The 22656-nt window shown below is 37.3% G+C and overlaps 2 protein-coding genes across 2 annotated transcripts; both read right to left on the bottom strand.

Moving 5' to 3' along the window:
* Positions 1-1158: 1158 nt before the first annotated feature.
* On the bottom strand, positions 1159-10274 carry LOC146906375 (protein LATERAL BRANCHING OXIDOREDUCTASE 1-like). The gene is made up of 4 exons (XM_085725485.1): positions 9996-10274; positions 3748-3995; positions 1984-2308; positions 1159-1415 (listed from the first exon to the last, which is right to left on the bottom strand). Exons 1-4 carry the CDS (start codon positions 10263-10265, stop codon positions 1188-1190), a joined length of 1071 nt encoding a protein of 356 aa, XP_085581611.1. The 5' UTR covers positions 10266-10274; the 3' UTR covers positions 1159-1187.
* LOC146906376 (uncharacterized) lies at positions 8004-9915 on the bottom strand. The gene is made up of 2 exons (XM_085725484.1): positions 8344-9915; positions 8004-8089 (listed from the first exon to the last, which is right to left on the bottom strand). Exons 1-2 carry the CDS (start codon positions 9521-9523, stop codon positions 8064-8066), a joined length of 1206 nt encoding a protein of 401 aa, XP_085581610.1. The 5' UTR covers positions 9524-9915; the 3' UTR covers positions 8004-8063.
* Positions 10275-22656: the final 12382 nt, after the last annotated feature.

The raw sequence follows: 22656 nt of genomic DNA, 5'->3' as shown, positions 1-22656 counted from the left end.
TTATTACGGGCCTCTTTTCATTTATAGAGCCGAGCCTCCAGATTCGTAGGAACGGCCCTGATCTAAGGTAGTGACACTTTCAAGTTTGCTTGTTTGGATTCAAAATATTATATATGAATAGTATCGGCACTGATGTTTTATGTTGTAAGGTCCTTCCTGATCATGATGAACTTTTAGGTAGTGGCTCTTTTTCAACGCCAGCTGGGTATTCTCCTCGCCCTTGTAAGGTTAGTTATTTATTTTTCAAATCTCAATCATGTATGATTTTCATTTGATTTGTTGATGCTATGGACAATTTTGACATCATAAGCACTTTCATTAACTTTGAGTCTGTTATAATTTGTGGCTTTTGATAGTTGTTAGGAACCTCACTCACGTAGAGAAACTAATGATTCTTTCAATGGTGAAACTTTTGTTCTTTGGAGTGTACAAGTAACAGTAAGGAAGAAGAGGAAAGAAAGATGAGAGGTACATGTTATTTTCTACTTTTCTTAACTTGATTTTGTTTTGGATTTTGGATCCTATGATCCACTCATGAGTACTTTAATGAGTTTGCTACTTTTACTTGGTAGGCATGAGTTGTAATCTTATTTACTCTTTATGAATATTATCAACATAGTTAATGTATTATCAAAACTTGGTAAAATTTTACAATATCAGAGATTCTAATGATTAGTTAATCAGGTATTCTTATCAGCAACATAGATGGTGTGGTTTATAAGTATGTCAACAAAATGGCTTGTAATGATTCATACATCAATATATAATTTTGCTAATTTTGATTCTTAATGATAGACTATTTTTACAAGAGAAGGTCCATCCTCAAGTTCATTTACTCTGCTACTATAAAATGTTACGGAAGCTATTAAGTAACATGAGCTTTACCTAACAATTATTCAAATGTTGCTAAATTTAATTAGTAACAATTTCCTTGATTTAATAGCAATTAAGTTGTAGCATTTTATGGTATTATCTCAATGTTGGAGTGTCACAATAATGCCAATGTAATTGTATTTAAACATAAAATTATCACAATGTTACGCGAAACACAAATGCGTGTGTCGACTTTCATGGGTGCACACGTGGCACTTCATAACAAATAACTAAGTAATTTTTATCCATACACACACAATTGTAAACATGAAAAGGTAACACTTATTTTCTTTCCTCGTATTCTTCTTGCCATATCAGTGTTTGTTTGTCCCTCCTATTTTCTTTTCAAAGGATTTCCTCAAATAATCTCCATACCTGACTTTCTGGTACATTTTTGGGTTTTCAGCATTTATCATATGCTCAAAGGGCTCAACTTCAACATCTTCTCGAGGGAACACAAATGTTGCATAAGACATCCTTTTCTTGTTCTTATTTGTGACAGCTCTGTGTTCTACACTCTTGTATTTTCCATTACTCCATATCTGATCACATAAGGAATAAAGTGAAAAAAATGTAGATATATAATTATCTGAATTTATATGTTGATATTTCTTTCTTTTTATAAGCTTGTCCCCCCCCCCCCCCCCAGCCTCCACCCAACAAACGTTTGGGCCAATCCCAAAAGGCAATCACCCCCAAGCGACCGACTTATTAGTAACTACGAGCCATACCCAACATGTTTTTTTAGGGTCACAGCATAAACAATTCAATTATGGAGTAGACACCTATGAAGTACTGATCAAAAAACTGACATGAGACACGACACAATACTTACACTTAGACACTAGTAATGATTGAAAAACATGAAAGATGATTGAACTGGTGTCGGACACAGACATGTGTTAGACACCTAACACGCCTTCAATCTGAAATGCCTATGCTACATAAGTTGACACATAAAGTTGGATCTTTCATTGAAAACTCTTAATGAAATTTATAGTTCTGTAGTTCTTTATGATTGTGGTTGATGCGTCTTTCTTAATTAAACATTTGTTTTATAAAGAAAGATATTAAAGTTTTGATAAAAAGAAGAAGATATTATTCAATTACCTCTATTGCATCTCCAACATTGACAACCAAAGCATCTGATATGGGAGTTACCGGTACCCAATTTCCTTTGTGTCGAATTTCTAACCCAGGAACATTGTCATCTTGCAAAAGTAAGGTAATGGTGGTTGAGTCACAATGTGGTCTCAAACCCAATACTTTCTCAGGCATGTTGCAAGGAGGGTAATAGTTAACACGTAAACCTTGAAGTACTTCTTTATGTAGTCCAACAAGAGCATGCTTCTCCAAACCCATAATTACAGACAAAGAACTTAGAAGTTCGTAACCAACTCGTTTCACTTCACTTGAATATGCCTCTATTATTTCCCTGCATTACAATATGAATTCCATTTAAATCACAACATTACTCTTTAGCATCGACACTTTTGATTAAAGGTATGTTTGGTAGAGAAATGCTATACAAACATTCATTTTCTAGCACTCTCTCTAATACCCACTCTACTATATTGGGTGAAACTCACGTGAATATCACCACTTTATGTGGGATCCACTTCCAATATGTGGTACCATATCTTTAAAAACCGGACCGGTCATCGAACCGGTAAGGGTAGTGGGTCACTTGGTCATTGGTCGAACCACTGAGTCACTGGTCGAATCGCTTGAAAGAATCGGATTGAATCGGTCATAAAACTCGGTCTCTATAAAGTTTTTATCTTTATATTTAAATAAGATGACTCGGGCCATACAAAATAAATATAACACTAGTAAATGATAAAAAACATCATTAGATAAATTAAGATGATTTCACAAATTTGTTCTTCAAATTCAAGTTCATCTACTAAGACAATATTATCTGATCAAACACATACTATGAGTATAATAAATTAGAAACACTTAATTTTAAGTATAATAAATTAGAAACACTTACTTTTACAATATATCATTTTATAATATATTATAAAGTAAAATTAAAAAGAGAGAGAGAATACAAGTTTTTATTTTATTGTAAAGTGTTATAGCCGTAGCAATTTGGTATTAATAAATATATGGGTTTTGCTAACCAATGCCCCTAAGGCAATGGTTAAGGAATCAAAAAAGGAAATAATTATGAAATTTCATATAGAAAAAGTTGCTTTTTACTATTTCAATAAGTCGAATGCACAACTTCCAAAGTAAAGTTACTACTTTAAGTTTCTTATCAAGTGTCATTAGGGCACTTGATAGCATTTCCCTAAATATATATAATCAATAACAACCAAAATATTACAGTGGTGTTAGTGCCTAGCATATATTCGCTCCAGAGTGTTGTTTGATCCATGCCAGGCACAGTTTGCATTTTTTTTAATATATAAATTGTTATTCATTCCTTTAACCCAGTCAGCTCAGTAAACCGCCGGTTCGCCGGTTTCAAGCGAGTTATTCCGGTTTGCACCGGTTTGATAGCATGTCCGATCCAATATGTGAACCGAACCGGTCACCCCTCCGGTTTACGGTTGGCCGGTTCAACCGGCCGGTCCGGTTCGGTTTTCAAAACTATGTGTGGTACCCACATGACCCGATAAGAGAGTGGGTGTTAGAGAGCGTCAGAAAGAGAGTGTCCGTAACACTCATCATTTTCAGTATCCAACACTAACACATGTGATTACATTTAATTAATTTATTTAGATAAATTATTACCGACATTGACATGTCAATATTGGGTATGGTGTATGTGTTTGTGTCAATGTTTTATAGCAAGATTTACATATATTTTAAAGAATCAAAATCACTATTAAGTTTAGTTTTCAATTGTAAAAAAATGCATACTTGAATCCATGTGGGGTTTTTGGCCAAAATTGAAGCTTTCTGTACTCGGTGGGATAAATCACTAAAATTAGTGAGTCAGACCAATCAAGTGTCAGCTCCTCAGAAAATACAATAGTATGCCCATAGCCTTGTATGTCGTTTGAGAGCATTGCGTACTTTTCCTTCTCTTCAATTGGAAGTTTGAAAAACTCATCTGCTATATCCCTCATTGTTTGTAAAAGTTCTCTTTGCACACCATGATTCACTATCTGCAGAAGGTATATATTTGCAATCTTAGGTAGCACTTGATGAAAACCAAGCAAAAATCTAATTTACTGTTAAAAAATGTCAACGCATTGATGTTGTTGCAAGAGTTTTTTTTTTAAAAAAAAAAAATTAAAGAACCGCAATTTATAATGCAACATCAAGGTTTAATTTTTTTGCAATGTAGACAAATTTGGTATTTATTTTTTTGCAATGTAGACAAATTTGCAAATACCACTTGAAACTCAAACACATAATTGCAAGATTCCGAGTTTGACTTTGAGTGAAGGTGTCTAGTCTAATCTAACTATCCCTTGAACTAGCCCTTGCGAACGCAGCATCAAATTTTTAATTGCCTAACAATATCTGAGTTTTATCAATTGAACTATGGGTGCAAGTGCAATTTTTTTTTTAATATTATAAATTTTGTGTAGAATACATTGTTTCTCTATGTCCCTAATTATAAGCATCTTTTAAAAAGAAAAAAAAAGGGTAAAATATGTTTTTACTCCTTATAAAAATTGGGACCTTTTAAGTTTAATCCTTGCTTATTTTTAATAGTTTTTTTTAGTCCTTTAAAAAAATTGTGCTTAGTTTTAGACCGTACTAAATCAAAATTTGTTCAATTGTGCTTAAACTCTTAATTTTTCGAACAATTTTTTGCATACGTGTTAAAAACAATAGTAAAAGTTCCTCCGCAAAAAATTATCTCAAATTTTGATTTCTATATCCAAATTTTTGTTACTTTTATCTTGAACATTTGTTGCTTAGAATATTCATATTCAAAATTCATTTCATGTTAAAAAAAAATATTTTTAGTAAATGAACATTTCGTAATGTTCTAAACTTTTGTCAAAGAAATCATTCAAAAATTTAAGATTTTAAATTAAACAAACTTTGTTTTAGCAGGGGCTAAAATGACATGTAGTTATTTTTTGTAGGGACTAAAAACTCAGTTAAAATTAGTAAGGACTAAATTTAATAGTAATACTACTTTATTTTATTTTATTTTGTTGAACAAATTACTACTAATTTTTTTTTGAAAGGTGAAAATTAGTGAAGGAAATCAATTCCGTGCCTTTCATTGATAATGATCAAGAGTACATATAGTTACAATAGGTAGAGTCAAACCTAGGAAAGTAATTACAAAATAATGGAGAGTAATTACCTAATAATAACTAACATAATGACTAACATAATTACATAAAGTCAAGCAATAATTACTAACATAATTACATAAAGTCATATTCTATCACACCCCCGCAGTCTAAGCGGGAGGTTCACGGACGCTTAGACTGGTCCGAAAATCATCAAAAAGAACTCGAGGTAGGCCTTTGGTGAAAATGTCAGCAATCTGATGACGAGAAGGAACATGAAGGACGCGTGCCTGGCCACGCGCGACCTTTTCCCGAACAAAGTGAATGTCCATCTCAATATGTTTAGTACGTTGATGCTGCACTGGATTACCAGAAAGGTATATGGCACTAACATTATCACAGTACACCAAAGTAGCTTGGGAAAGTGGGTAGTGAAGCTCTAAGAGAAGATTGCGAAGCCAACACGATTCAGAAACCACATTAGCAACACCCCTGTACTCAGCTTCTGCACTGGAGCGAGAAAGTGTGGGTTGTCGTTTGGAAGACCAGGAAATGAGGTTTTCACCAAGAAACACACAATAGCCAGAGGTCGAACGACGGGTGTCAGGACATCCACCCCAATCAGCATCAGTGTAGGAGATAAGTTTCTCAATAGGGGATGAATAAAGATGCAAACCATAGTGTAGGGTGCCCTGAACATAACGCAAGATGCGTTTGAGGGCAAGCATGTGGTCGGTGCAAGGGGCATGCATGTGAAGACACACCTGTTGGACAGCATAAGAGATGTCAGGTCGGGTGAAAGTAAGATACTGCAAGGCTCCTGCAAGACTTCGATATAGAGTAGGATCGTCATATGAAGTGCCGGCGGTGGTACTGAGCTTCTGTTTGGTGTCAACTGGAGTAGCAGAAGGTTTGCACGAGGCCATGCCTGCTCGAGCAATAATATCACTAGCATAAGTACTCTGGCTGAGGAAGAGTCCACCATCATGTCTAGTCACGGAAATGCCCAAGAAGTAACTCAGTGGACCCAAATCCTTCATGGCAAACTCAGATGCAAGGAGTGCCATGATAGATTTTCGAAGATCATGGGAGGAGGTGATGAGGATGATGTCATCAACATAAAGCAAGATGTAAGCCATATCAGAGCCACGTCGGTAGATGAAGAGTGAGTGATCTGAAGTGCTATGCTGAAATCCAATGGTGGAGACAAAGTCAGCAAAGCGCTGGTACCAGGCACGAGGCGCTTGCTTAAGACCATAAAGTGATTTTCGCAATCGACACACATAATCTGGGCGATGAGGATCACGAAAACCTAGTGGCTGATGCATGTATACTGTTTCATGAAGGTCACCATGTAGAAATGCATTTTGAACATCTAGCTGATGAATAGGCCAGGATTTGGACAGTGCAATGGTGAGAACGGTGCGAATCGTCGCCGGTTTTACTACAGGACTGAATGTCTCATCACAATCTACACCTGCAATCTGTGACCTGCCATCACCTACAAGACGAGCCTTGTAACGCTCAAAAACACCATTAGATTTCTTTTTATGACGAAAAATCCACATACAACGAATAATATTAACATCACAAGGTCGTGGAACCAAATCCCACGTATTATTTCTAATAAGAGCATTAAATTCAGACTGCATTGCGGATTTCCAATTAGGGTCAGATAAGGCTAGTTTAGGGTTTTTGGGAAGTGGTGAGATGGTCGGATCATCAATGGTGACAGAAAGGTTAAAGAGTTTTCTGGGTTTGTGGATACCTCGCATGCTACGGGTGGCCATGGTCCTAGTAGGAGGTGCGGGCGGGGCCGGTGGTGTAGGTGATGGAGAGGTATTAGGTGAATCTATAGAGGTGGAAGAAGATGTCATGGTAGGAGAAGTATTAGGGGTTCCGGCCATAGAGGGAGACAGATGGTCAGGTGGCGGACTAGGAGGGTTAGCAGGAAGAGGTTGTAAGGTAGGATTATTCCACTGGTGGACAATATGTGGGTGTAAGTCATCAGTAAAACATTTATAGTTAGGGAGAGGTGGTGAAGATAGTTGGGAAAAGGGGAATTGGGTCTCATCATAAATTACATGGCGGGAAATAATGATCTTTCTGTGCGACAAATCAAAACATTTATAACCTCTGTGGTTAATGGGATACCCTAAGAAGACACACGGGGTCGAGCGTGGTTGTAGTTTGTTAATGGTAGTTGATGGAAACAAAGGATAACAAAGACAACCAAAGACACGAAGATGTGTGTAGGAGGGGTCACGGTGATACAAGAGTTGGGTTGGAGAGTAATTGGCTAGATTCTTTTGAGGAAGGATATTAAGAAGATATGTGGCCATTTGAAGTGCATGATGCCAAAATGAGGGAGGAACAGACGAATGAGCGAGAAGAGTGCGAATCATGTTGTTAATAGTGCGTATCTTACGTTCCGCCTTGCCATTTTGAGATGATGTGTGAGGGCAAGAGAAACGAAAAATAAGACCATTATCAACACAATATTTATGAAATAGTGAATTATTATATTCACGCCCATTATCACATTGAAAACATTTGACAGTTTGAGAAAATTGTGTGCGAATTTGATTGGAAAGTGAAATGAACATTTCAAAAACTTGAGACTTGTTGCTTATAGGAAATGTCCACAAAAAATCAGAATAATCATCCAAGAATAAAACATAATACCGATGACCAGAGGAACTTAAAATTGGTGATGTCCATAAATCACTGTGTAAAATATCAAATGGAATTAAAGTAACATTTTTGGATGAATTAAAAGGCAACTTAACATGTTTGCCAAACACACAAGAATTACAAATAGTCTTAGTACTCAATTGTTCACTACTAATGAACTTATTTTTATGAAGAGACTGCAAAATAGAAGAACTAGGATGACCAAGGCGTCTGTGCCACATACTGGAAGCAAGACCAGCAAAGTGAGAGGGAGAGGTGACTGGATAGAGATCTCCGAGGCTATTACATCTCATGAGAGAAATCCCCGTCTGAAAGTCAAATATCGAGAAACCAAATGGGTCAAATGACACAGAAACATTATTGTCAGTTGTGAGTTGTCGCACAGAAATCAAATTTTTAATAATTTGTGGTGTGTGTAAAACATTGTTAAGGTTTAAGGGTTTCTGTTTGTGAGATGTAGGTAAAGTTGTGTGACCAGACCCTTGAATTGGGATACCTTGTCCACTACCAACAATCAGTTTCTGATTTAAATGACTCAAATTAGAATAAGACGAGAGATTACCTTGCGATGCGGCTGTATGGGACGAAGCTCCAGTGTCCATGTACCATGTGCTATCCGGAGGAGTGAGAGACATGGTATGCATAGCAGCTGCAATGTCAGTGGGTGCTGGTGAAACCGTAGCAGTGTGAGCCTGAGGGCGCTGACCTAGAATGCCCGGCTGACTTGAAGGACCGGTGGGACGAGTCCACTGAGATGTAGGATAAGGGCAAGGAGGCACACCCCAAGGAGGTGGGGTCCAACCCCAAGGAGACCAGGGTGGATACTGCTGCTGCCAGGGCTGAGAAGGCCAAGAAGAAGCTGCTGCCGCAGGTCCAAAGGGGCCATCGGAGCGTGAACCACCACGCTGTCCACGCCCTCTTGGGCGATTCTGATTGTTGCGGTTGTGTCCAGATCTAGAGCGGTTGTTCTGACGACGATTTGAGTGCTGCTGAGAGGAGTCATCAGAGTCCTTTGGAGCTGCAGTGTGCAAGGCAGTATGAGAACTAGTGTTGTGCATTTTTGCCAAGCCGGATTCCTCCAAGGTAAGCATGGATCGCGCCTGAAAGAATGATGGCAATGGATTACTTTGGCGGATTAAGGTGGCAACCCCGCGGTACGGCTCAGAAAGACCAGACACCAGCTGAAGGACCAGACGGTGACTGCTGACAGGTGCTCCAACGTTTTTCAACTGATCAGAAAGTTGCTTGAGACGTTGACAATAGGCAGAAACATTTGGAAAATCCTCCATGCGAGTGGATGAGAAATCTTGCTCAAGAGCAACTGCACGTGAGTTTTGATTATCCTCAAAGATGTCAGCCAAACGTTTCCAGGCAGCCATGGCAGTGGATCCTTTTTCCATAATGGTGGTAAGGAGATCAAAAGAGATGGTGGAATAAATCCATTGAAGAACCGTTGAATCGAGAATTGTCCACATTTCAAAACTAGCATCAGTGGAAGCAGGCTTCTCTTTTCCAGGTTGAGGAATAATGTGATCGACAACCTTGTGGGCACGAGCATGAATCTCAAACAATTCAGCCCACATGGCGTAGTGATCCTTCTCCATTTCTAGCACAAAGGGAATGCTATTTTTTATATTGGTCACGGCAAGGGCCGGATGAAAATCAGGTTTTGCCGAATTGGAGGTCGCGGCAGTGGTGGAGGGCACGGCGGCGGACGACAACATGGCAGGAGAGGAAGACATGGTGTGGCAGCAATGGGTTGCGCAAGAGAGAGGCGCGACACAAGAGAAAGCTGCTAGTTGGTTTGGCTAAGGAAGACGCTTGAGCGGCAGTGGGCGGCTCAAGGGAGTAGGAAGCGGCGGCCTTGGTTGAAGAAAGTGGCGGCGGCTGTAAGGAAGAAAGAGATAGGTTACTGGAAATTAGACTCGTGATACCATGAAGGAAATCAATTCCGTGCCTTTCATTGATAATGATCAAGAGTACATATAGTTACAATAGGTAGAGTCAAACCTAGGAAAGTAATTACAAAATAATGGAGAGTAATTACCTAATAATAACTAACATAATGACTAACATAATTACATAAAGTCAAGCAATAATTACTAACATAATTACATAAAGTCATATTCTATCAATTAGATATGCACACAAATATTTTAGTAACATTACATGTTTTTGTTTGTACAACTCACAATTCTGTAGTTGAGGAATTACCTGAAAGAAACCCCACTCCTTGCATGCAATCTCAAGTTTCAACAACTCCTCCATGCTCCCATCTGAAAGCAGTGTAAAATCAATGACAGGGATCTCAGAAGAAAGATGAGGCATTTCATTTACTTTCTCCATTTCTTCTTGTTTCCTCACGTATTTTGTAGGAACTTGCAAAGGATTCATCTTCACCATTTCTTGAACATTTGGTACTAGTAAAGATGGAGAAAAATGGGGTGCTTCCTCCATCTCAATATTATCTATGTTGACACTCATTTTTGATTTTGATCTACAGAAAATAAACTTCAGATGCTTTTGAACAAAGTCAGCACATGTAAAGAAAGCAAAATACTGCAAACATATTTTATAGTCTTATTATTGTCATTTAACGTGCTATGGTAATGGTACTTTTGTCGTGTTTTGCAACGAGCAAGATAATGTCCTTTCTACTTTGGTATAAATAAAATAATAGTCTTCAATATTTTGTCACTTACGTATTCTTAAGGTCTATTTTGGTCCTTTAATTTCAAAATTAGTTATTTTGATTTCTTTATTGAAATATGTTAATACAAGTCAGTTCTTTCTGAATCTGCCATGCTACTTAGCTATCTGCATATGTAAATATCGAGACTTACGTCATAATCACTCTATCCTTAATTATAATACCATTTACAAAAATTTGGATATCCCTATAAATTTTTCGATACATTTATTACTTCTATTTTAAATACTGGGAAAAAATACTAACCGGTATCTCCGAGGTACCGGTTGAGGATACTAAAAAATAAAATTATATAATAGTTATTGCATTGAAAATTGTAAAACCAATTCATAAAAAATCAAAAAAATGTCATTTTCAATTTATATATTCCTTTTTTGATATCCTTAACCGGTGCCCTCGAGGCAATTTATCTTGAAATTTAAAAAATTAACATACAAAGAATAATTTAGTAATAATTACATAGATTCAAGATAATTTTATTACTATAACAACATTTCTTAATACCTATGTTTTTTGCTAGATAGTCCTATAAAAATTGATGGACGGAAGGAGTATCCGAATATTAAGGGTGGAAATAGGTCGGACCGAGCCGAACTTTGCTTCTATAAGCTAGACACAGTTTAAAAAACTAGCCTATGTCTGATTAATCATACTGTCAAAGGTTTTATTTCAAGTCTGACATTCTAAAAGTTTGACCTAATCTATTAGCTTGTCTAAGAGTGTAGTTCGTGCTAATAATCTTAAACAGGACATTCGATCTATTTATAAATAGATTAATAAGCATATATTTCTTAAAAAGTTAATAGACCAATAAAATTTTGTAGAGCATGTACATCCATTAAGGTTAATAAGCATATATATATATATATATATATATATATATATATATATATATATATATATATATATATATATATATATATATATATATATATATATATATATATATATATATATATATATATATATATATATATATATATTGCTAGAAGACACTTTTTATGAAGGTGTCTTTTAGCAAGTTATCTTATTGGCATTTGCTAAAAGACACCAAATAATTTTTATCTATTGCCTTTTTTTTTCTTTTGTTGCTATTAGGGTTCATTTCTTTGTAATTTGAAATGACATGAGAATGACAATTGTAAAAGATTAAGAGGATAATGCCAAAAAGTATGTGTCGTTGGAATTGAAATAAAAGAGTAATATCAAGAGTTTTGTAACTCATTGGAAATCACAAATGCCAATAAAAATTGCAAAATTAAAAAAAAAATAACTGTGGTATTGGAAATTTGAAAGAACAAAAAATGTATTAATATAATGAAGTAATTATACAAAGAGAAATTATATTTGTACAACCAGTTTATGACAACTTTTGCGACAACTTTCTCGCTCATACTCACATTATGTTTTTTATTTTCTCTCTCTATTGATTTGGTTTCTGTGTCAATATATACTCTTTATAAATTAATGGCTCTCTATTGATTTGGTTTTTGTGTCAATATCTACTCTTCTTTATAAATTGATGGTTGTCACACAAATGGTTGTTCAAATAACACACCTCTTATACAAATATGGACTGACATCGTAGGCGTAGTATGTTTTTTTTATAAGTCTTAGTTTGACCTATTTATATTAATTGATTTTTAAAAATTCTTAGTTTAACTTTTTTATTAAATGAGTTAGATCGGACCGCATTTTAGAACGGTCAGACCACAAGCCCGACACATAGCGTAGTCCTTTCTTCCATACTAAAGTCTTACAAGTATGCTCGGGAAAGGAAAATAGTTTGATTGCAACCTGTTTTAGTATGAAATTTTTTATATTGTATATATTTACACATGTTAAAAAGTTTAAAATAGTAAATTTGTATGGAAAGAAAATATATATTGCCATTTCAGAAGTGAAGGGAAAGAACTCTTCAAAATGTTTCACCAATGACCATTCAGAATGGTCAAATATAAGTGTTCCCAATTAAAAACGAAAGAATACATAGTTAATATTCGAAATTCCCCACAACCATTACATTAGTTTGGTGGTAGGCGTTTATACCTTTTCATCTCTTGAAGGGACAAAGGTCATCATCTCTTGAAGAATCTTTTTTTGAAATCTCAAATCTTGTTACACATTTAATTTGTTATATGTATTTAAATATTCCAACGTTGCAACTATTTTTAAAACGAAAAATTGAAGCATTTTAATTATATAGTATATAATTTGAAAATTTTCACAAATAAAATGATTATCTCAATGAACTGTCTCTTAATAAATAGCTCTCCTCTGACACTGTGTTTTCCCTTTTTATAAGAGTGTGTATGGCATAATAAAACACTGGGAACGGACTTCTATAGTATGTAATGGGTCATATTTGGCTATCGGAAATTTCATAATCGATTATGTACCTTACAATTTATTTTCTGAAGTTTATTCCAGTTTAATCTGATTAAGAGTTGGTCTTTAACGATAAAATTGAAGCCTTGCTGCATCAATTGAGCTTCTGGAATAACCCAATCTAAAAGAAAGATACCACAACTCAAACCAAAAGTATTGCATCTTATAAACCGGAGATAATGTTCAATTAGGATTTTCATTTTGTTGCATGAGATATTTTATCTTACATATTGTTCTGGACTGAGCCAAGCCCAACTCCGTTTGGACTCGGGTCCGATCCAGCCGATCCAGGACACAAGAGCAGGCGACATCATACGATTGATACGTCCTAATTTCCACTAGACAATGGTCTGGACCATCAGATTCTAATTGTTCAATCCGGATCCAATGTTAGAGGAACATCCAAATGGTGACACACCCTCAGTGACAACTGTTCAATTGAGGCTTGACAGCCAAAACCCTACTTATCCACAATATATACCCATGATTAGCATTGGGTCAGGTATCACCTTTTATTACCCTATTTTAATTCGTACTCTATCTCTTAAACCTCTTACTGGCTTGAGCGTCAGAGCACATGCAGGTAAACCATCCCTTCCAATAAAGAAAGACTCAAGGCAGCCCACCCGTGGACGCACAAGCTCAAACCCTTTGCACAACTGATTTACATCCAACAAACCATCTTCTCAAGTCCAACTGGATCAATGGAGACATCACTGGGAAAAAAAACCCTAGAAAAAACCATCTTCCAACCAAAAAGATGATAAACATTGTATCCATCCAATAGAATGACTAACTACCATCTACCTTTGGTAATCCGTGTCGCCATAGAGAACAATGATGTGCAAAGAATCTTGATAGACCAGGGAGCCTCTTGTGAATGTAAACTAAAGCCATGGGCTCCTTGAAAGAGATTTATGGCCTCACCACATGGGTGAGCTCCCTGGATTCAACGGTTCCACGATAAAGCCTTAGGGAGCATTAAACATGCTCATAACCTTTGGGAAACCAAAGCCTTAAGAAACGTCTAAAGTCACGTCCTAGTGATAGACGTGAAGTGTAATGCCCTACTTCTATTAAAGTGGTAAAACACGCGAATAATACAAATATTCAAGAAATAGACGTCACGTCTTCAATAGTTCTCAAACATGCATACTAAAATTCACATAAACATCGCAGCGGATAAATAACATACATCTCCAATAACCATGTCATAAGCATCAAGATATGTAACACCCTACTTCTATTAAGCGGTAAAACGCGCAAATATACAAATATATTCTAGAAATAGATGCTACGTCTTCCAAATTAAAACATACATGCATAAAGATCATGTTACAGCACATAGCAGCGGAACACATATATAATCCATAACAACAACAAATCTCAGAATAAAGATATAAAGATAACATCCTCCAATCTCAGATACAATAATATCTCAAATCTCCACATAATAATGTCTCAACACCAAACTACATAATCAAATAGTAATCCAACGTGCAAGACTATCCTAGATCAGAGCCCTAATCTAGACACTGCACATAAAAAGAGGAACTCCGCTCCTCGGCAACATCAACACAAGTCTAAGCATCCTGCACTCCATCTACCCGTCCATATGGAAAGGTAGGTGGTAAACCACTGAGGGTTAGCATTACATCATCATAGTCCAATTAAAATTAACAAGAAACTTTGAGAATGAAAGATACATTTAAGAACGATGAATAACAACTATACACATACTCACAAGTATTCTTAACATTCACATCATTGAATATCATCATCTCAAGTTCATATCCACAAGTGTATCATACACACATCACATATTTAACCATGTTAATCAACAAATAACAAATTCAATTATCATTCACAACTCAAATGCATTTCAATTCACCAACAAAGTATGCAATGGCTCTAGACTCATCTAGATGCATGTGGTACCAAATCACCTCAAGGTCGTCACCTCCGATGCAACAAAAATATCGTAATCACCTCAATTGGATATAAAATCCACCACCATCAGTCATGAATGCATGAACATATGACTCGACTACAATGCATATGTTCACACAAACAAATCACCTCAACACCACCAATACTTGTATATATGCAAACAACAACAATTCACCACCACTTAACATATATACAATCACCAACAACATCCGTAATTCAAGCAACATATAGTTGTCACATATATACATCAACAATCATCTTCACATAAGATATAACAACTATCCATAAAGGATTCACAATGCAATTAGCTCTCAAAGTCATATTCAACAAGTTCGTCTCTCAAAGTCACAACATAAAATAATTAGAGGTTATGAACCAAAACCAATTCTACAAGCTCAATTGCCTATACCATGTACCCTCACAAGTCACTTATACGTGCAGTAGAGGTTACATAAACATTTCATCGGCCACATATGGAGAATTACCAAGAATTCCGAAGTTCGTCTCACTTGATCACTTTTCACAAAATTCCCATTTTCAAAGAAAGACAAGTAGGTTCATTACATCACAGTTTAACTACCTTAGTTGAACTCATAAAAATCAAGTTTCAAAGATTAAAAACATTCCACAAGGATTGGGTCGACTTAGGACTAGTTATGCGGGATTTTTCGACAAAACTTTTCAAGAGTATTTTCTCCATAACTTGAAAACTAAAAATCATATCCAAGTCAAGCCAACGCCTTTAGAAAGCTAAAAATATTATCTACAATTTTCATGTTTGTACCAAAAACCAGTTCACGACAGAAACGAGGGAAAAAGGTGCAAGAATGCGAAACAGGGGGTTCTGCCCTGTGCAACTCGCAACTGCGAGTAAATTCACTCGCCATTGCGAGTTGGCTCCAGGGAGCCCCTGTTACTCACATCCAACTCGCCACAGCGAACACGGTTGCGAGTTATGACAGTAGTTTCGGGAAAAAGAGCCATTTTCACCCCAAAACCCCAATTTTGACTCCCCATTGCCCAAATTTGATCCCAAGGTCTATCCAAACATTTCTAGACATGAAAAGACACACAAATCCATATAAAATTTACCCTAAAACGTTCTCTTAATAAAAATCATCATTTGACCCATTTTTCATCAAAACTTCAAAAACAACACAAATTCATAGCAAACTCCACAATTATGATTACCCAAGGTGTTAATCATCAACAACAACATCTCTCAACAACAACAGCAACTAACCATCATGAATTCATCATTAATTCATCACAACAACATCTCATATCATCATTTTTGGACAAAAATGCAAAGCATACATATAACCACAATTTAAGCATGTAATTTCATCATCAACAACTCAATTAACATTCAATTTACATACCCAAACATTGCATCAAAACATGAACACGAATTTACAACTAATTAGGTTCAATTCATCAATTTCACAAAATGGGTAAAAATAAAAAGTTAGGAATTATGGTTGAAACCTAACCCTCTTACCTCTAGCACCAAGAATCTCTAACTCAAGCTTCAAATAAAAATGTTTGTGAAAGAACCCTATTCCTCTACTAACATTAGTTTATATATAGGCTCACTTAATTGGGCTTATCTTACAAACCTTAATGGGCCTAACCCATTTCTGTTTCAACCTCAAAATGTTACTACTCACTTAACGGTAAAATATAACACTAACGGTTACTTAACTGTAAATAAAATAATTACTACACCCTTTAGTAACTTGGTAAAATAATAACTCTCACTAAGCACTAAAAATAACTTCCAGCAAAATTACAAAATTACCCCTACTCTCAAAATGACCAAAATGCCCCTAAGTCCAAAATGACTAAAATACCCCTCTAATACCGAATTCTATGATTCCCACCCAAAAATACACACAGAGGCAATAATCACATAAGAGCACATATAACACACATAAATAAATAAATAAAATAAATCTAGCAAAAAATAGGGCTGTTACAACTCTCCCCCACTGAAAAGAATTTTCGCCCTCGAAAATTACCTGAAGGAAACAACTCTGGATACGCAACTTATGGCACTCTCACCAGTCGGTCCAACCCAAATCACTTTAACCAAAACGATCTCCTTGCCACGCAACCGCTTCATCTCCCGATCTTCAATCCTCACTGGCCAAGTCTCAACAGTCAAATTATCTCTTACTTCCAAATCATCCACTTGAATCACATGAGACACATCATACACACACTTCCGCAACTGAGACACATGAAACACATCATGAAGATTCGACAAAGATGGCGGTAACGCTATCCGATACGCTACAACCCCAACCTTTTCAACAATCTCAAACGGTCCAACAAAACGAGGAGTCAACTTCCGACACTTCAAAGCACGACCAACACCGGTTACAGGATTCACTCTCAAAAACACATGATCACCAACCTGAAACTCAATGTCTTTCCTCCTCTTATCATGATAACTCTTCATCCTACTCTGAGACGCTCTCATCTTCTCTTGAATCATCTTAACCTTTTCCGTAGTTTCTTGCACAACTTCTAGTCCTAACAAAGCACTTTCACCTGACTCGTACCAACACAAAGGAGTCCTACACCTCCGACCATACAAAGCTTCAAACGACGCCATTCCGATACTAGAATGAAAATTGTTGTTGTAAGTGAACTCAATCAACGGTAAACATTCAATCCAACTGACACCTTGCTCCAACACACAAGCTCTCAACAAATCTTCCAAACTCTGAATAGTCCTCTCCGTCTGACCATCAGTCTGGGGATGATAAGCAGAACTCAACCTCAACTTAGTCCCCAAAGCAGCTTGCAAACTTTCCCAAAACTTAGAAGTAAACCTCGGATCCCGATCCGACACAATACTAGAAGGAATACCATGCAATCTAACAATCTGCTCAATGTAGATTTCAGCCAACTTCGCCACAGACATACCGGTCTTGATAGGAACAAAATGTGCCGACTTCGTCAACCGATCAACAATCACCCAAATAGAATCAAAACCCTTAACAGTCTTCGGCAACGCTCCAACAAAATCCATAGAGATATTATCCCACTTCCATTCCGGTACAAACAATGGTTGCATCAAACCTGACGGTCTCTGATGTTCAATCTTAGACTTTTGACAAACCAAACAAGCATACACAAACTCTGCAATCTCTTTCTTCATTCCAGGCCACTAAAACTACCTCTTCAAATCCTGATATATCTTAGTCGCTCCTGGATGAATACTCAAACTACTCCTATGACCTTCTTCCAAAATCCTTCTCTTAAGCTCAAGAACATCTGGTACACAAACACGATCGCGAAACATCAGAACATCGTTCTCACCCAACCTGAAGTCTCCACCCTTACCTTGATTAACCAATACCACACGATCTACAAGTTCCAAATCTTCCTTCTGACCATTCTTGATCTCTTCCAAAATATTACTCGTCAGCTTCAGCATTCCAAGTCTCACACCCTCCGGTGTCAATTCACTAACCAAACTTAAATCTCGGAACTGCTCAATCAACTCTAACTCTTTAACCATCAAAGCAGACATATGCAACGACTTCCTACTCAAAGCATCAGCAACAACATTCGCCTTCCCAGGGTGATAACTTAGCTGAAAATCAAAATCCTTAAGATACTCCAACCATCTTCTTTGCCTCATATTCAACTCCTTCTGCTCGAACAAATACTTCAAACTCTTGTGATCACTGAACACTTCAAACTTAGAACCATACAAATAATGCCTCCAAATCTTCAACACATACACAACGGCCGCCAATTCCAAATCATGAGTCGGATAATTCTTCTCATGCACTTTCAACTGCCTCGAAGCATAAGCCACAACCTGACGATTCTGCATAAGCACACCACCAAGACCCATCTTAGAAGCATCACAATACACAACAAACGATTCCTTCGGATTCGGTAAAATCCACACTGGGGCTGAAGTCAACCTCTTCTTCAACTCTTGGAAACTCTTCTCACACTTAGCATCCCAAACATAAGCTTGCCCTTTCCGTGTCAACTGCATCAATGGCAACGCCAACTTAGAGAATCCTTCAATGAACCTCCGATAATACCCTGCCAATCCAAGAAAGCTTCTAACTTCAAAAATAGACTTAGGTGATTCCCACTGCAACACTGCATCAACCTTAGACGGGTCCACGACAATACCACCTTTAGAAATCACATGACCAAGGAAACTCACTTCCCGCAACCAAAACTCACACTTCGACAACTTAGCAAACAACTTCTTCTCCTTCAAGACTCCCAACACAATCCTCAAATGCTCGGCATGCTCTTCTTCTGACTTTGAATACACCAAAATATCATCGATAAACACCACCACAAAACGGTCCAGAAAAGGATGAAATATTCTATTCATATATTCCATGAAGACACCTGGCGCATTAGATACTCCAAATGGCATCACAGAATACTCATAGTGTCCATACCTCGTTCTGAACGCAATTTTGGATATATCTTCCGCCTTTACTCTAATCTGATGATATCCTGACCTCAAATCAATCTTGCTGAACACTTCCGCACCAACCAACTGATCCATCAAATCATTAATCCTCGGAAGCGGATACCGATTCTTAATCGTCACTTTATTCAACTACCGATAATCCACACACAACCTCATGCTTCCATCATTCTTCTTAACCAACAACACTGGAGCACCCCTCGGAGAAACACTCGGCCTGATAAACTGCTTCTCGAGCAACTCTTCCAACTGACTCTTCAATTCACCCAACTCTGATGCAGACATCCGATACAGCGCAATCGAAATAGGACTCGTTCCTGGTACCAAATCAATTGCAAACTCAACTTCCCTCTCCGGCGGTAACTCGGTAATGTCGTCCGGAAAAATTTCTGGAAATTCTTGCACTACCGGCAAATCACCAACTCCTTTCTCACTACTTTCCTTCAAAGAAGCAAACATCATGAACACACTAGCTTCTCCATCCAAAGACTTCTTCACTTGCTCCGCGGTCAAGAACTTCCCACCTTCCTCAGCTACCGGCTTGGAAAACGTTACATTCTTGGTCAAACAATTAATGTTAACACCAAAAGTCAATATCCAATCCATACCAAAAATCACATCCATATGCTTCAACGGAAGACACACAAGATCCAACTCAAAATCAACATTGCCAAAACTAACGGGACACTTAGCACATACTAAAGAAGTAGTCACCGAACCACTAGCTGGGGTATCGATAACCATCCCACGAGACAACGGAGGCATAACCAAACCCAAACGCTCAACACAACTAACCGCTATAAAACAATGAGTAGCACCAGTATCAATAATTGCAATCAAAGGAGTACTATTGATAAAACACGTACCTCGGATGAGATTATTCGGATGCTCCACCTCTTCCGCATTCAATGCAAACACCTTTCCCGCCGCCTTCTTCGGCTTGGTACACTTAGTACTGATATGCCCCTTCTCACCACAATTGTAGCATTTCTCACCACTCTTGCAATCATTAGCAAAATGACCCATCGTGCCACACTTGTAGCATCTCACCTCAGCAACATTCGACTTAGAGCCTCTACCAAATTCCTTCTTCTTTCATTTGTCCTTATTGTACGGCTTCCCAAATCCATGACTCTTTCCTTTCTTCTCATTCTGAGCCTTGTAGTGATTAACCTTAGCCCTTCCAGCATCATCAAACATACGACACTTATGCACCAAAGTATCAAAATCACGGATCTCCTGAATACACATGTACTGGTAGATGTCGGGCCTCAAACCGCTTTCAAACTTCACACACTTGGAAACCATAGCATCCTCAACATTGATGTACGGACGAAACCTCAAAAGCTCCTCAAACTTTGCCGCATACTCAGCCACCGAACGGTTTTCTTGCTTCAAGTTCAAGAACTCCACTTCCTTCTTAGTCCTCAAATCCTCAGGAAAGTACTTACTCAAAAACTCAGTCTTGAACCTAGCCCAAGTCACAGCTCCACCAGCCTCAAGCCTTCCCTTAGCATTGGTCCACCAATACTCAACCTCCTCAGCGAGCATGTGAGTAGCCAATCTGACCTTCTGATCCTCACTAGTCACCATAGCACGAAAGATCCTCTCCATGGCTTGTACCCATGCCTGAGCTCCATCCGAATCATACCTACCCTTGAACATCGGCGGACTGTTTCTCAAGAAACGATCAAGCCTCCGCTCTTCAGCTTCACCAGGATAACGATGACCAATCACCGCCTGCTCGTTCGCTTGAGCCAACACCTGAGCCATCGAAGCCAAAGCCTGAGCAATCGCCGCATCATCTCTACCACCAGCCATTTCAAGACTACACAAAACCAACCAACGGATAAGAACAACAGCACAACAACCAAGTATCGAAGGTAACTCATTACCATTCGCATACTAACAGGAAAAATCAATGAATACTAGTCTACTAGTCCAATAGTCCGGACAAGACTGACCACGGCTCTGATACCAACTTGTAACACCCTACTTCTATTAAGCGGTAAAACACGCGAATATACAAATATATTCTAGAAATAGATGCTACGTCTTCCAAACTAAAACATACACGCATAACGATCATGTTACATCACATAGCAGCGGAACACATATATAATCCATAACAACAACAAATCTCAGAATAAAGATATAAAGATAACATCCTCTAATCTCAGATACAATAATATCTCAAATCTCCACATAATAATGTTTCAACACCAAACTACATAATCAAATATAAATCCAACATGCAAGACTATCCTAGATCAGAGCCCTAATCTAGACACTGCACATAAAAAGAGGAACTCCGCTCCTCGGCAACATCAACACAAGTCTAAGCATCCTGCACTCCATCTACCCGTCCATACGGAAAGGTAGGTGGTAATGTAACACCCCGTTTTCCCAACGTAAAAATTTCATAATTAAAAATCAGAGTAATTCCACTTTAAACGGAATGCTACACTTCTTAAAAATTCATAAACTGAATAAATAACAATTTATTCTTCAAAATCATTTAACATAAGTAATTCAAAACTTCGCAGCGGAATTTGTTCATTCAACATAAAAAGTCTTTGCCACGCAGGCCTCATCAGAAAATCTCATAAGTCTTAGTTCAATATTTATTCATAAAAGTTCATAAACATTATGTAAGGAATAGAAGTAAAGTCAAGTCCCATCCCGTTACGTATCAGAGCACCTAGACACACATGTGAGGAGTCCACTCACGACGCCTCTAATCTTGATTACCTGCAAGTTACCCATACGAAGAGCAACATTTCCAAGCAGAGGGGTGAGATTTCTCAAACAATAATATAAAGCATATAAATCATATAAAGTACATTCAACAACTTAAACATCTTATAATTCATTAATCATATCTAACAACTTAAACTTTCTTAACTAGTGTCACTATTCTTCCTATATTAGTCATATACTTCATCTTATATTATCAATAATATCACATACATCATCACATATCATCATTAGTAAACATGTAGCGTCATATCATAAATCACATAGCATCATACCATAAATCACATAGCATCTTATCATAAATCACATAGCATCTTATCATAAACAACTTCATAATCAATCATCATAAGCAACTTCGTAATCAATCATCATACACATCATAATCATTCATCATCTTAAGCATCATAATCATTCATAAAGCACTTCATTAATAGCTCATCAACTTGACATCTTAACATCTTAACATCTCGATAACTTGACATCTTAACAACTTGACCTGACAATGCATCTAGACTCGACTATGCAACTCTTAACGTCTTAAACCATCTTTGATCATCATGAAAATGCAAATGCATGTGGTACCATTTTAG

This window comes from Medicago sativa, chromosome 7, assembly GCF_051527215.1.
Source record: "Medicago sativa cultivar Bolivia chromosome 7, Bolivia_mono, whole genome shotgun sequence".
NCBI classification, from domain to species: domain Eukaryota; kingdom Viridiplantae; phylum Streptophyta; class Magnoliopsida; order Fabales; family Fabaceae; genus Medicago; species Medicago sativa.
This window is presented reverse-complemented; position numbering and strand designations above follow the sequence as displayed.